This window comes from Triturus cristatus, chromosome 4_2, assembly GCF_964204655.1.
Source record: "Triturus cristatus chromosome 4_2, aTriCri1.1, whole genome shotgun sequence".
Lineage (NCBI taxonomy): Eukaryota > Metazoa > Chordata > Amphibia > Caudata > Salamandridae > Triturus > Triturus cristatus.
In genome coordinates, this window is record NC_140586.1 from 307030515 (window position 1) to 307045267 (window position 14753).

The window sequence follows — 14753 nt, forward strand, 5'->3', positions numbered from 1 at the left end:
AGAGTGTTACCGGTGTAATACTTCTAGCCTGAAGCTTGTGGGTGATGAACAGCTTTAAGCACAATGCTGCACACGCATTTGTGAATGGTTCTGGCCATTGGTGACTGGTGATCTTTGAAAGTGGTGCGGTGTAATACCTACTCTGAATATTAATGAGTGAGGGAGTAAAGGGCGCAAGCTGAGTTATCTCCAGGGTAATGCAGGTGGTTTCCCCCTAATAAAAATTGAAAAACGAGATCCAAGGGTTCATTTTATAGCACATTTTCACACAAGGTGCAAAGAATTACTCCAAATAGGCCATGGTCAGTGTTTCACCAAGAATAGGCATAATACTGCTGTTAATGGCCCCAGAATGTCTTGCATCACCACCACCACCTATGCCAGGACCAGGAGCCAACTTGGCAGTTTCACGTGCACATACAAGCGTGCAAACCCATGAACACAAGCATTTACAAACATACTTGCGTGCATGCTTACAGAATTTAATTAGGTTTTTTTTTTTTTACTTCTGCCTGCTGTGTGGGTCTCGATTAAACCTCTCCTCAGCCACCAGTGCTCATGAACACTCTGGGCACACAGCTCCCTCTTGGCAAAACTTCACACTGCATGGAGGACTCCAGTTTATGTATTTTGAAGGACTGTAAATAAAAGCTGTTAGTACATCCAAATTCCATTGTGCTCCGTGTTTAAACTCTTATCAAAGGCTGACTTGGCCTTGCATGGATTCCGGTTCATGACCCACTGGTCACATCCGATGTCAGCAGTGGGCATTAATCTCTCATGTCTTCTGCAAAGGTTCGACCATGAATGCAGGTATATGTGTTCCAAATCGAGGTTCTACATATTGTCTTGCAAGGGATGCACTGACACTCATGCAGCTAACATGAGATCAGTGCCTATGATGCTTGTGGGTGTCTGCTAAGGGGTTTATGGCCGATGTAGAGTTTCACGTGAGGCAACATTTAGTCTTGAATGCCAACATCTGCTAGCTGCTGTTATTAACAAGAAGCTGCTGTTCAAGCCAGGGCTGGAAAGACTATTTTTAATCAATAGTGACAGGTTCTAGTCCTTCTAAACGCTCTTTAGGGAATGATGCGTACGACTAGGGTTCATATTTCCATAGTGCCAGACTGCAACTGTGCATCAATGTGGGACTCTTTGTAAATGTTTTCATTACATCTACATCCTAGCTTTGTGTTCCAAAGTGATGTGACATTTGGGGCAACATAGCAGAACACAGACTACGATGCACTTGTTCTTGTTCCGATGCTGCTTTGCAAATGAGGAATAAAGTATGTACATTTTAATACAAGTTCATCTCGGCGCATCTGGGAGCCTTTTCGAAAAATCTGTTCCAAGCGACCAAAATAGATTTATTGTGAGACTGCGGAAAGCAATGACCGAAGAAAAAACGAGCTTCTCGAGCTACCTTTTTAAATGAGTCACTGTTGGGACACCGTAAACCTGACCTGGGACAGGTTTGCCGGTGTGAGCACAGCAGGTAAATATATGGGCAGGAGGCGCATCTTTTCGGATGAAATACCGGCCTTTAGGGAATGGCATTGCCAGACCTCAACCTGCTGCTGCATTGAAAGCAGTCACTGTTGTCCGTCGTTCTGACAGTAAACGTTGTATACAGACGGCCTTATGGTAGAATTTTCTGTACTAAATCTTCTATCTAGTGGGTGTGAAAAGGACGGAGCAAAAAGCCCTGGAGTGACCTAGTAATTCGCAAAGAGGCCTCCGGCGTGCAGTGTCCGGTCATGCTTGTTTTCATAGGCGCCATGCAACACAACTATGGCACTATATCTCGTTATGGGAATTAAGGGCCATGAAAAGGTAATACCTGCATAATGATGGTGGCAGCTTGATGAGGCAGTTCTGAGTGCCCTCACATGAATTTGATCGGCCTGATGACTACCTGGCCCTTAATCGGACTTCAGATCAGGCAGACGGGCGCTGATGTATTGCCCAAGTAATCCATTTAAACAGTAGAACAAAAATGTTTAAGTGATCCTGTACATCAGAGGGGCACAGCCCTGCTGCCCCCAGGAGTAGCCGCCATTGGTTCAGACCCTTTTGCGTTTTGTTTTCTCCTGTCCTCCAGTAGTGAGATTGAGGAGGATCTGGCTTAAACCTAATTTGAAACCAGCATTGGCCGCGCAGCGGTGAAAGTGACGCGGCCGTGAAAGTGATCGCGCACTGCGAGCAATGTGCTTAATGAGCATGACTAGGAAAGCCAGGTGGCGCTTCTGCTCATAAATGCGTGTCCGCATGCGTAACCGCAAGCTTGAGGTCAGCAAATGCGTGTGGTAGCATTTTCTGAAGCTCACTTACTAAAAGTCTTGCCAGTGCTAGGTCAGGCGAGACCTAACAATTGCTGTGCACTGGAGTTTCCTCCAGGAAACTCCCACTTTGATTGACGCGTTTCCAGTGATGAGACATAGGTCTCCTGTATGCATTTCTGAGACAGTCTCTCCTGCCTAGAGCTCTGACAAATATCAAGAGAGGTCAGGCCAAAGGCATCCTAATAGCCTTAAACTCAGCAGGAAAGTGTGGTACCCAGAGCTCAAGAGCATTTGCCCTTTGATCCGGCTACCACTTTGAGAGATCCTCTTGCACCCAAGTCTCCTCAACCTATGCCTCCATGCATGAAGATTGAGTTCCTGCAGTTCAATGCTTTTAATATTCTAAGTGCAGAAGTCTGTTATCCTTGCAGCTTTACATCCTTTGCCAGAGTACATATACACTGAGCCCTGGCAAAAAATTGTTGTACTGCAGTTTGTGCTTGCATTTTGAACTAATGCACAGCTACTCACTGTGACTTCTGACGCTAAAAACAATTTTCCTAATTGGTTTCACATATGCTCACTACGCAAGTGAACAGCAGGTGCTCTTACTGCAAGCACACTATGATATCTTCTTCCCAGAAAAATAAGTGCTGAGGACCCGGATAGCCTAGTTACCCAAAGTTGTAACACCTTTTCACGTCAGCAAGCCTGTCATTCTGTCAGCATTATTTGCTCCACCTCACCCCACAAAAGGGAAGGAGTCTATTGGCGCGACCCTAAAAAGGTGTTGAGCTTTTTTATTGACCACACAAAAGAACATTGTGTGGATGACCAGCTCTTTGTAGTAGTCTCTGGAGCAAAGAATGGGAAGGCAGTGAACAAAAGAACCCTGCCAATATAAAAATCCTGTTTAGGAAAGTTTGCAATTTGCCTCCAAAGCAGTACCCTTGAAAGGTTTTTGGGCTCATGCCACCAGAGCCAAGGCAGCTGCAACAGAATTGGCAAAGTGGTGCTAGTTCTGGACATCTGCTAGGTTACGAGATAGGTTTGAGATAGGCATCGGTGCTCACGTTCATATAACACAGCTACCTTAATAGTCCGGTTCAACCGAAGGGCCATTTGGCCTGCTTGCTCCTACAATACTTTCTTGTCTGAGCCTCCTCACCAGACGTCCATCTTTGAGAGGTACTGCTATGGTATCTATTCTAAAGGTGAGGAATCTACGCTTAGAAGTATCCATCAGAAGAACAAATTACCTTTGGTAATGCTGTTTTCGGTTGATAATCCAACTACAGATTGCTTTGTGTTCTCTGGCGTGGCTCTTGAAATTCCTGCTAAAGTTCAAAGTTAGATTTTGGCACACCATCATCTGGAGTTTATTCTGAGGGCTCTGCATCTGGCACGGAAGGTGAAAAATTAAGGAAGTGATGTCTGTACGCAGGAGTGGCGGGTACAATTTGCTCCGCTCCTTCAGTTCCGGTGTAGTACGGAGTCACCGTGGAGATGCATGTTGCTACCTATTGGAGTGTAGAAGCCTTGCTGTAAAATGCTCTGGATCCTGTCCGTTGACTGGGGATATTCTGAAGGTGAGGAACCTGTGGTTAGATAGAGTATCCACCAGAAAGTATATTACTGAATGTAATTAGTTTAGTCAGGCTGCATGATAAGACCCACTGCTCTAAAACCATTTTGGTATGTTTGGAATTAGCCGTTTTCCACTATGATGGTCCGTCACCATATCTCTCTGGTGTGCACCATACTATCCCAGGTGAAAGGACGCACAGTCTGTGCCATAGAAATGTATTGAAGCCTCGTCTCTTCTCTTTCCTTTGTTGCAGTTGCTGAGTCGTAAAGACAAGACCATGTTTGAGAAGTTGGAATATGTACTGAGCAAGGAAGATAACTACAAACGCCTCAGAGACTACATCAGCAGCCTTCGGATGGTGCCCTGCATTCCATACTTGGGTAAGGGGGCGGGGGTCTTACCGTACAGTCTGAAACTATTGGTCTTAACGTTTACTGTTCTCAGGTGAAACTAACTTTGGAATGGAGCAATACTAACCGTTTGTAAGTGTGTCTGTTCTCCATGGTACCACCTATAGATATCACAAGATTGTCCAACATCTTCCTGTCTGTAGGCTTATCTCCAGGACAAGCCTTAATTAAATCTACATTCACTTTGTGCTTTTTAATTGAAGGTCTCATTTAGTTTGAACTGTGATCCAAAAGGGTTAGTACAGCAATGAGAAGAGTGTATTTGGATCACGGACTCCATGATAACTGATCTATAGAATAATAATCTCAAGAGAGGCCAGGGTAGAACAGTTCAGACAAATGCTTAACAGATGTCTTGCTGTGTATTTTCTAAAAGCTATGTGCAAATCTCTACATGCTCGCATGTGAATTAGTCTTGTGTCATGCATGCATACTGCAGACTTTTGGCAGCCATTGAGCCCTTCTTTTTTATGTTGATTTGCCCAATTGAGCTCGTAGAATTTTCTGGTGCGGGTAAAGGATTTCTGAAATGTCTTTATTGTATAGTTATTGTATTTATATAGCGCTTACTACCCCTGACAAGGCGTCAAAGTGCTTGTTCGGCAAGTAGCACACTGCTCCAGAACCCATAAAGGATTAGTGATGAATTAGTATGGTGAAAATAAGAGTAATTTGAGTGCCGGATATTATCAGTTATTGGATTGAGAAGGATAGTGGAGGGATGGAAGAGGGGAAATGGTTTGCCTTAATATAGTGCTTGCTACCCTTGATGGGTTGTTGAAGCACTTTTTCTGCTAGTGGCACGCTACTTCAGAATCTAGAAAGGATTAGTGGTGAATTAGTTTAGTGAAAATATGAAAGTAATTTAAGTGGTGGATATGTTAGTCAGTTATATGGATTGAGGAGGATAGTGGAGGGATAGAGAAGGGGAAAGGGTTTGAATTTGTATAGGAGTTTACTAATCTTTTACTCTTGGATATATCCTGTCCCCTTTCCATCAGATCTATTGATTTATATATATATATTATATATATATGTTTATTTTTTATATCAAACACAAAATAAGACAACAGCCTGAACAATGCTATTGTTTGGGGTTTTGTATTAAAAAGGTTTTCTGAGGCTTCAGTAGACATAGACCAAGAACGAAAGGGTCAATAGCAATGCAAGCTTCCCTGGAACATCTCGGAGTTCTTGAGCTGAATCACCTGAACGTGGGGCCTCGTGGACTATCCTTCTGCTGTGCCTGAGTCCACATCTGTATTGTTATATCCAATTCTAGAACACTCATTTGAACTGTTGACCACTGCTGGATTCCTCACATGCAGAATTGTTTAGTTATAAACAACGCTGGCATTTTGTGCGTATTTCTTCGAGGCCTCTGCTGTGTTTTGTCCAGATCGGAGGCCTCATTGTAAGCATTGCCTGTTTCTAGAAAGCTCATTTAGAGCATTGTCTGGTTTGGGTGCATTGTAGCCACTTCTGGGGGCTGCCTTTGCATGCTGTGTTCAGTTCTGAAAGTCACCATGCAGGCAGGTGGCTCTGTGATTACCTTGCTGCTGACATTTGGAGTGATCTCAAGGACACAAATATAAATCCAGGCAAGGCCAGCTCTGACTTCCATCCTTATGTGCCTTTAAGTGTTGTACCATTAAAATGGATAATGGGGAACCCTGTTTATAGAGCTTAACAACTTTTCAAGTGCTGAAGCAATCCCTACATCAAAATAAGTTTTTATCTGGAGTATTGCCTTTATATCTGGTGGCGTCCTCGGGGATGTTGTCTGGTGTTGGAGGCCTCCTATTGAGTGCTGACCCGTTCAGTAAGCCTCTTTGAAATATGTGCTCTGTTCTGGAGGCCTCCAGTCATATTGCCTCCTGTTTTGAGTTCGCTCTTGACCTATGGTCTTTATTTCAGTGTCACAATTCTATTTTTTTTATAATACACTTGGTTATTGTACTTCACAACCTGCATCACCTCAGGGTGATAATGTTAGATGTAATTGTTTCCAGTAAAATGACACCTGTTGTATCCCCCTCAGATGAAAAGTAATGCGCCTCACTGTTTCGAACCCGTGAACTTCTGGCAACATTGATTTGTGCTGAGGAGAACCGTGGCAAGCAGCCAGGGGACGGGACAGAGGCAGAAGGGGACACACTTAGTGTACACGTTAGGTGCAGAACGAGACGTGGGTCTGTGGAGGCAGTAAACGCCGTCTGTAACATCCATATGTCGCTGCAGAGTGCAAGTGTTTGATTTCCGTGGTATGCACAATCACCTCACAGCTACCATTGCCAGATGGCGAAAGCCATATGAATGTGGTGGATCAGTGTGTCCTCCAATGCACTAAATAAATAATTAGCATCCGTACATTGCAATGTAAGCACGTTTCTGGCAATGTAATATTTTACGCAATATAAGTAATTTTGGGAAGATTCCACCATTTCTTCCCGGCTGTGTTTTGTGTTGCGTGCCCTTCACCACTCTTCATCCATCTATTAAACTTTACATTTTTTTTAAACCTCCTCTTTGGTAGCCCCACTCCGGTGTTGACTCCACCCTCCCCCATCTGTTCCTCCATTGTGCCATCACCCTCAGTGGTGCGTTTTTCCACATAAAAAATGTTTTCTTTTGTTGTGGGGGCTGGGGGGCCTGGCAGCTACTGTTTTGTGCTGCTCCAGTCTCGTACAGTTTTTCGTCTATGCTTCAAGATAAGCATTTGCCATCTTGGAACAGTAAAGTAAAACAAAATGGCAACCGCAACATTACACATGCCTAGTAGTGACGATGAAGCCACCCTAGCAGCAGGACGCATGTGCTCATATGCATGACACATTCTTGCATATGCAACATTGTGCCTTTTTTTAAATGCTGTTCAGCATCAGCAAAAACAATTGAACAGCATAAGCAAAAAGCACTGCCAAATGCAATGAGTTTGCATTGGCAAAAAAAGGTTGAGGCCTACTGTCTTTGCCAATGCTTTGTTTAAGTTTGGCTTGGCAGGGCAGCAAGACCCGTTACTATTTTCTTTTAAAATATACATATCGTAGACTTTGCTTCTAACCCGAGGAGTATTATTACTCTCACTTTGATTGTTGTATCATTTCCATTGCAATTGGAAGCACCTTCATTGCGATGTTTGCAGGACTGCTTTACGTCTGAAATATGCACTTAATCACCGTATATTTATTTCCTATATGCGTATTACACAGCGTCTATTTTTTTGTTACTGCATTAGGTTTTCTTTTAATATTTCTGACACAACCTGAGGTGAATCATTACCTCTACCACTTAAACTACCAGCACCATTGTTATCCGCCAAATTACCACTACATACATTAACATTACCATCACCATGGTCTGACAGCCCTGATCTCTGCAGATGCAGGGTAACCGTCTGAGGTATGAAGCACAGGCCAGGAGCACATTTGTCGTTCTGGGTGAAAATACCGGTTATCTTTATTAACTTTTGTGTAGCCCTGTTCTGCCTCAAGTGGACTTGAAGTATTATTTATTGCTGCCTTGTCCGTCCTGGTTTCAGGCAGTTGCATGCATGGTTGGAAGAGTGTGTAGTTGTGGTGTTGCCTAATTGAGGAACACCTGTTCGACTCATTGCTGAATTTGTGTCTGTGTTTTTCAGTGCTCTGCACCGGCACCTAACAGTGGCGCTTGTTTAGAACACTCTACCACATGGTGGCGCAGTCAGGCTATTTTGAAACACAGGACATGAGCACAGCGGTTATCAATTCAATTCAATGCCAGTGCACGCAGGACAACTTTGTGACCTGAAATAGTTCAAATGGTCAAATTTGTAGCAATATGATGGCATTTGGCTATACTGGCAGGGGAAGTGGGTGGTGAAATCTGCAGTGGCTTCGTGTTCAATACCCTGGCACCTATCTTTCCAGCAAATGAAGTACTACCTATGGTGTTTGAAGCACATATGATTGCTGAGTCTTTTACACGGATGCTTCCCATAATCATGCTTGTGTCAGAGTGCAAGGCAGATGGAGCTCATACATAGATACATATCGCTTGAAGACAACTAGAGCCCAAAATATACATCTGTTGATGGTGTAGTATTTCTCAGTTCCATGTATGTCTTAAAGAATGACGAAGATAAGAAAGGGACTGATGAAAAGAATGTCTTGCTCAAAAGGATAGTTCTGCAGGGAGATCTGATGGGGTGAAGGACAACGAGGAAGCAGTGGTGGGTTTAAGGAAGTTGCTGCTTTCTTTAAATCACTTTGGGTTCACTTTGTAGTGGCTGTTGTCAGTTTTAAATAATGGAGAATATTGTGATGTAGTGGTGGGCAACATAGGAACAAAATCTCACATACAAGAGGCTGTAAGAACAGAAGCCCAGGACCAATTGGGGCCTTTGAGTTTCCCAGAAGCTGTGGAAATTAGCATTGAGGCCCAGATTGGTGGGTTCTGCTATTCCCTCCCTTGATTCAAGGTAAATTGGGAGTATATGCCATGAGCACGCTCAGCAGTAGGACTGGATGTAAACTGCTGCTCCTGTGTTTTACACGAACCTTGTAATATTGTATGTATGTCGTTCAGTGCAGTGCGTTAGAGTTCTCTGGTCCGCCTATGGACGGCATGTTTACGCTAATGTTAACGAAGTAGATTGTCCGCTAGCTGATTGAATTCTAATGGCATTAAAATATTATTTGCAAACGCAATATGAGTTTTTTCAGCACCAACTTTGAAGCAGCATTGGCGCTCCTCCTCACGCAAGTTGCCTGTCCAGTAAACCCTCTTCAGCAACATTATAGTTGGACACCAAAGTTTCCAGAATGGGAATCTATTTTTTCCCATCTGTTAAATTTATTTTTTCCTGTTTAACTCCCAGCAGAGGCTTGGCTGGCCTCTGCTTGAGCTGTTGTTTTTCCTAGCGGTGGTTTTTCCACATGTCCAGTCGGTGTGTTGAATGAACCCTGCGTGAGCCTTTGCTCCCTCTGAGTAGCCGGCCCACCCGATATTGGTGTATTGGTAAATCCAGCATTTCGTCATAAAAACGGGGAGCGGCAGATGTGTTTAACCCACTAGCCCCTCGTGTTACCCTGCTAGTGTTCACAGCGGAACTCGGGATTACCAGTGCAATCACGAGCCTGATCTGTGGGTCCATCTTGATTCGATTAGGTAGTGCAATTTAGGAAGCGCTTTTCAAGGAACCTTCAGAAAAAGTCAATGACCTCCACCCCCTACCTACCCCCATCTAATTATTTGATGTCTGGTGCACGTTTTCTCTTCCTACTCGGGAATGATAAATAGGCAGCAAAGCAACTGCTTTGTGCGTGCGAAGGCCAGCTGCCTTTCGAGACTCACTCCCGCGGCTTGGCTCTTCTTACTGGCTGGAGGAGGGGGGTGGGCACCCTTTCAACTGCCTCCCAAGAGCATGAGAGAAGCGGGAGTGATGCCTTGATGTCCGACAAGCATGTTTGGGAATGCTAGCTAGGGACATGCTCGCGCGCCCCATTGGGGACGGACTGTACGGGTATGAACCTGCTCGCGCGCCCACTTGAGGACGGACGCTACTGGGACTGATAGGAACCTGCTCGCGCGCCCCCTTGTGGACGGGCGGTACTGGGACTGATAGGAACCTGCTCACGCCCCCCTTGAGGACGGACGGTACTGGGACTGATAGGAACCTGCTCGCGCGCCCCCTTGAGGACGGACGGTACTGGGACTGATAGGAACCTGCTCGCGCGCCCCCTTGAGGACGGACGGTACTGGGACTGATGAGGAAATGCTCGCGCGCTGCAAATTGTCAACGCATTGCACATTCGAGGGTGCATTACTGTTTACCCTCACACGGGCGAGTAGGACAAAGCCAAGAGTATGATCTCTATTATTGGAGTATGGCCAGGACACCTGGGTATGCGGCTCTTCCTGTTGGAGACGGCCAAATTCATGGAATCCCGAAAGCGTAGAAAGAGCAGGCTCCCGGTGTAACGCTCCCCCTTCCATCGCCTGACGTAATCCCCTCCACCTTTATTTAAACGCACTGTCTTGGGTTTGGCAGGCCTCTAGGAAAAATAGCTGCACGCTAGTGCCTCAAATCTGAAAATAATTACCCCCCCCCCCCCCTTTTTTCAGTTAATATGTTCTGGTCGTAAATTGCAACGTTTTCCTGAGAGACCTTGGAAGCATTTAGCAAATACTGCTTTGCGAGACGTAACAAGAGAAAAGCGAAAGCCTCTGAGCCCTACCCTGTGGTAAATGCGGCTCCTGCGCTGGCAGTCACGGACATCAGCCGAGCTCGGCTGAGACGAGGACCACTCCGATTAATCAGGACGGTACTCTAGGGAGAGCAGATAAAACCTACCGGAGACAGAACCTTGGCACAGGACGGCCCCCTCACTGCCTTGTCAACATAGGCCGCCTAAATGTAGCAGCGAAAAACCTTTTTCTCACTTATGTCAGTTTTTAGTACACCCCTCCTCTCCACCACCCATATGTGTCCTTCCTCGTGGTGCTGCATTTGCCATGATTTTGCAAAAGAAACCTGCCATGTGTTTTGGCCATTTCACCTTTCATTGTGTTGTGGTGTCTCTTGGGCCCCGTAGGGCATATTTGTTCTTCTACCTTGTAGAAGAGCTTTTTGGTCTGCAGCGTACGTAACATACATATACAATTTGCTGTATCGTTATTTTGCTCCCTGCTGTCTTGCACAACATTGGCATGCCCAGCCAGTGGTTAGTAGAGTTCACCATCATACTCTGTTTTCAAGCCTAATAGCGACTGGTAAAGGATGCTTTGATGCTTCCTGTTTTCAAGGCTCTCATTAGTCCCGCCTTGTAAAATGAGGCAGCTCCGTCATGCAAGTGGAAAGGTAAGTGCTTTATTTACAGACCGTCAGTCCCCAGGTCTAGGCAGCAAATGCTGTCCTAGGATTCTTTTCCCACTCAACAGTCCCCACATTCCCTTACTCCACCAGAGCCAACACCTTGTGACTTGAAAGTTCTAAAATAAAGATCACTGCTTTATAGGTTTTTGCTAATCCAGCCAGTGACTACTGAATACCAATCTTGTGCTTCAGGTTTTTAAGGCCCTTCTTAGCCCAGCTACCGTTTAGTGCCACTGTAGTGCTCCCTGTTTTAAAGGTCATTTCTAGTCCATCCAGAGACTAGTAAATACAACTATTGTGCCTCCTCTTTTCAAGGCACTTTTTATGCCAGCCAGGGTCCAGTATGCATCGCGATTGTGGTCCCTGTTTTCAAGGTTCTTGCTAGCCCATACAGTAACTGGTAAACTGCACTATCCTGCTCCCTGTTTTCAGTGCATTTGATATTGCAGTCAGAGGCCTGTAAATACCACTGCTGTGTGCCCCCGTATAAAGTTTCTTGGTAGCCCAAACATTGTCTTGTAAATGCCACTACCATGCTCCCTGTTTCAAGTAGAGAATCTCCTTCCACGTACCGAAATGAAACCTCCGCTCCACCAACCTCACCGAAACCCTGCACATCCGCAGAGCCAGAACAGGGGGAAGGGCCTTCTCCTACATCGCAGCTAAGACCTGGAACAAGCTCCCTATAGACATCAGACGCGCCCCCTCCCTGAACCCCTTCAGGAAGGTGCTCAAGACCTGGCTCTTCGACTAAACGGAACTGCTGTTTATCTTCCCCCCCCCCCCCCCCTCGCCCTCCCCCCCGCGCCTTGAGACCCTCACTGGTGAGTAGTGCGCTTATAATTTCCTGATGGATTGATTGATTGAAGGAACTTTCTAGTTCCTCTGGTGACTTGCAAGTGCCACTACCAAGTGCCCTATTTTTAGGGTTCTTACTAATCCAGCCTGTGACCATGAACCACCAAAGTATTCACAAAAGTGATGGATGGATGGAATGCTTGAATTACTCTCGACCACTGTCCATCTTTATTTTATTCATCGTGCCACCTCCATTTGGACCCAGCCATATGCAAATCAGTCTTGACCCTACTCCAGTAGGAACATCCAAACCTGAACTGCCAGATGAGGCCCTCCCATAACAGAAACACAAGCAACCCAGGACTGATTACACTCTAATTAGTCCTCATCAGCGGCTGAGGATAATTCGAGAATTCCATCCATTACCTTGTTGTTGCAGCAGTGACCACAAACTGCCACTGTAATGCTCCCTGTTTTCAGACAACACTTATTTCTGGTGCCTGCTTGTCAGTCAAGTTCTCGATTCATTTCACCAGAGCTAAGGAGACATCTGTGGCTAACCATAGACTTTCAAGGCTGACTTCTTTCATTTTGTATGTTTTGTTCCACGGAAGCTTCTTGCAGCAATGATGCATCTTCTGGTCCAAAAGCCCTATGAGGCTTGTAACGTATTTGAATCAATTTTGTGCTCTGCCTCACCAGTTGGAAATATAGGAGAGAACTGGGGTGGTTCTGATAGACTTTCCACTCAGTCCTTTGCAATACTTGGCTGGCAAATCCCACTGGCATATACCATGCTTTGATCATATAAAAACGACTGTAAGTAAGGAAGCTATGTGTGACATTTGTTAATAGGACAAAGCTTGGCGGACAGAGAAAGGATTTTATACACATTTTATATTTATTTTTTAAAATAACAGTAGTTTTCCAGATCTGCTGAGCATAAGGGATCCAGCCAGTTGTGAGGGAATGAGAAATGAAGAGGAAGGCCTAAGGGTGCTTGAGTAAATCTGATGATATTGGTGCTGGGAATCCAAATGGTCTGTTTCAAAAACTAATTTTTAATTTCCTTATCAACAAGTACAACCATGTTTTTTTGTTAGTTTGAATCCCTGTATGTTGGTGTGTGGCATAGGTTTTGTGGTATTGTGAGTCAGATTGGTAGTGATACATTGTTGCAGGCCCCTTCTCTGCTCCGATGTTCATTAACACTATGTTCTTTGACGTGTAGCGTGAGCCTGCCTTCAAGTACTCTAGAGCAGTGCTTCCCAAACATTTTAGAAACATGGCCCACTTTTGCATTTGTCCCCCCGAGTGGGACGGGTATGCCCAGACGTGGGTCTCGTGCTCTCCATGCCACTGGAGTCCAGCTGTCCTGGCTGATGAGGGCTGAAAGCCCGAAAACGTTCCTAGGATGCTTGTTTCCAGTCCAGGGAGGACCTGTCCTGGCAGTTTGGGCTTGACTGTTCCCATTGGGCTCAGGGTCAAGACTGATTAGCATATGGCTGGGTCCAAACTGGAATGGCATGGTGAGCAAAACGATGGATTTAGACCCAGATCTCTGTACTGGGGTAAATGTATGACATTGTTCTGCATTCTGTCCATCAACTGTTTTTGCATTTGCCACTTTTGAGTACAACAAACGTTCGCGACCCACCTAGCCTTAATAAACATGAGGCAGGAGATTTCTTTTAATATATCTAAAGCATCATGTGGTAGCGCGTTGTCATTTGCAGACAGCACATTTTCCATTGAAATGACCACTACATTTGCTCAGACATACAGTTTTTACTGATCGAACTATATTGCACATAAATGATAGTGTGGAAATTGGGTTTCAGTGAATATTTGTACATCACAAAGTATGGGGTCGTGATTTGTTCTGATCCTATAAAAATCTTTGTTGCCACCAAACTTCCAAATTACAAAAAAAAATTGCTCAATTTTTTCTTTCTTTACTGCTGAATGTGTACAGTTCACTTACTGGTATTTTTTTTTTAATTGTTTTATGAAAAAATGACATCATACAGCCTTCCCTTTTGCACTTAAGTCACCCCAGCAAGATTGTCACATGATTTACTTTACTTTCTCTATCTGCAAAGGGAGAAGAGGTTCTAAACACCAATCTCAATGTTAAAAAATAAATAAGTAGCAAATGTGGCCTGACACTTGACCTCGGTATTAAATGTGAAAAGCTAAATGCAGAATTTAAAGGCATCTTTATTTAGTGTTTTGACTTTTGTGGCCCGCCAAAAATCGGCTTGCAACCTACAGTTAGGGAAGCACTGCTTTAGAGAATCCAGAAATGATATCTTGAGCGTTAAAGCCATGCTGTGGAAACGCATTAGGATTTATATCCCGATGGTGTTGGGGTCTTTCAGCTTGTTTTGCTCTTCCTTTTTAGGTCTGAGTATTGACAGCAGAGCTGTCAAACGGACAAATTGCTAACTGCATTCATAATAGAGTGGGCTTTGGGTCCTCCCTTTTCAGCCATTGGCTTTCTTTGACCTGCCTCTTTCAGGCATTAGCTTGAGACTGTCAGTCGTGTGTTAGCTCAGCCCAGTGGAGTATTCATCTCTTACCTTATGCTATTTTTAGGTCTCGCCTGACCCAGCGCATGCGCTGGTCTGGCGAGACTTATTGAGAGGGGTCCAAAAAGTGCTACCAGGCCAGCCTAGAGCTACAGTGCATGTGCGCGGGCGCGAGCGCCACGCTTTACCGCAATTACTTTCACGGCCGCTTTGATGTTTGATCATGATCACTTTCACGGCCGCACGGCTGCTTTGCATAGCCAATAGGTCTCGCTTTTGGGA

At 44.9% G+C, this 14753-nt stretch overlaps 1 protein-coding gene across 7 annotated transcripts in view; it reads left to right on the plus strand.

The window, feature by feature from the left end:
* RALGPS2 (Ral GEF with PH domain and SH3 binding motif 2) overlaps positions 1–14753 on the plus strand; it is a 983056-nt gene that overhangs the window by 532464 nt on the left and 435839 nt on the right. For all 7 annotated transcript variants that reach the window (XM_085601623.1, XM_085601627.1, XM_085601625.1 and 4 more), the window contains exon 9: positions 4130–4256. In XM_085601623.1, the coding sequence (XP_085457749.1) occupies positions 4130–4256 (127 nt within the window). The remainder of the gene's footprint in view (positions 1–4129; positions 4257–14753) is intronic.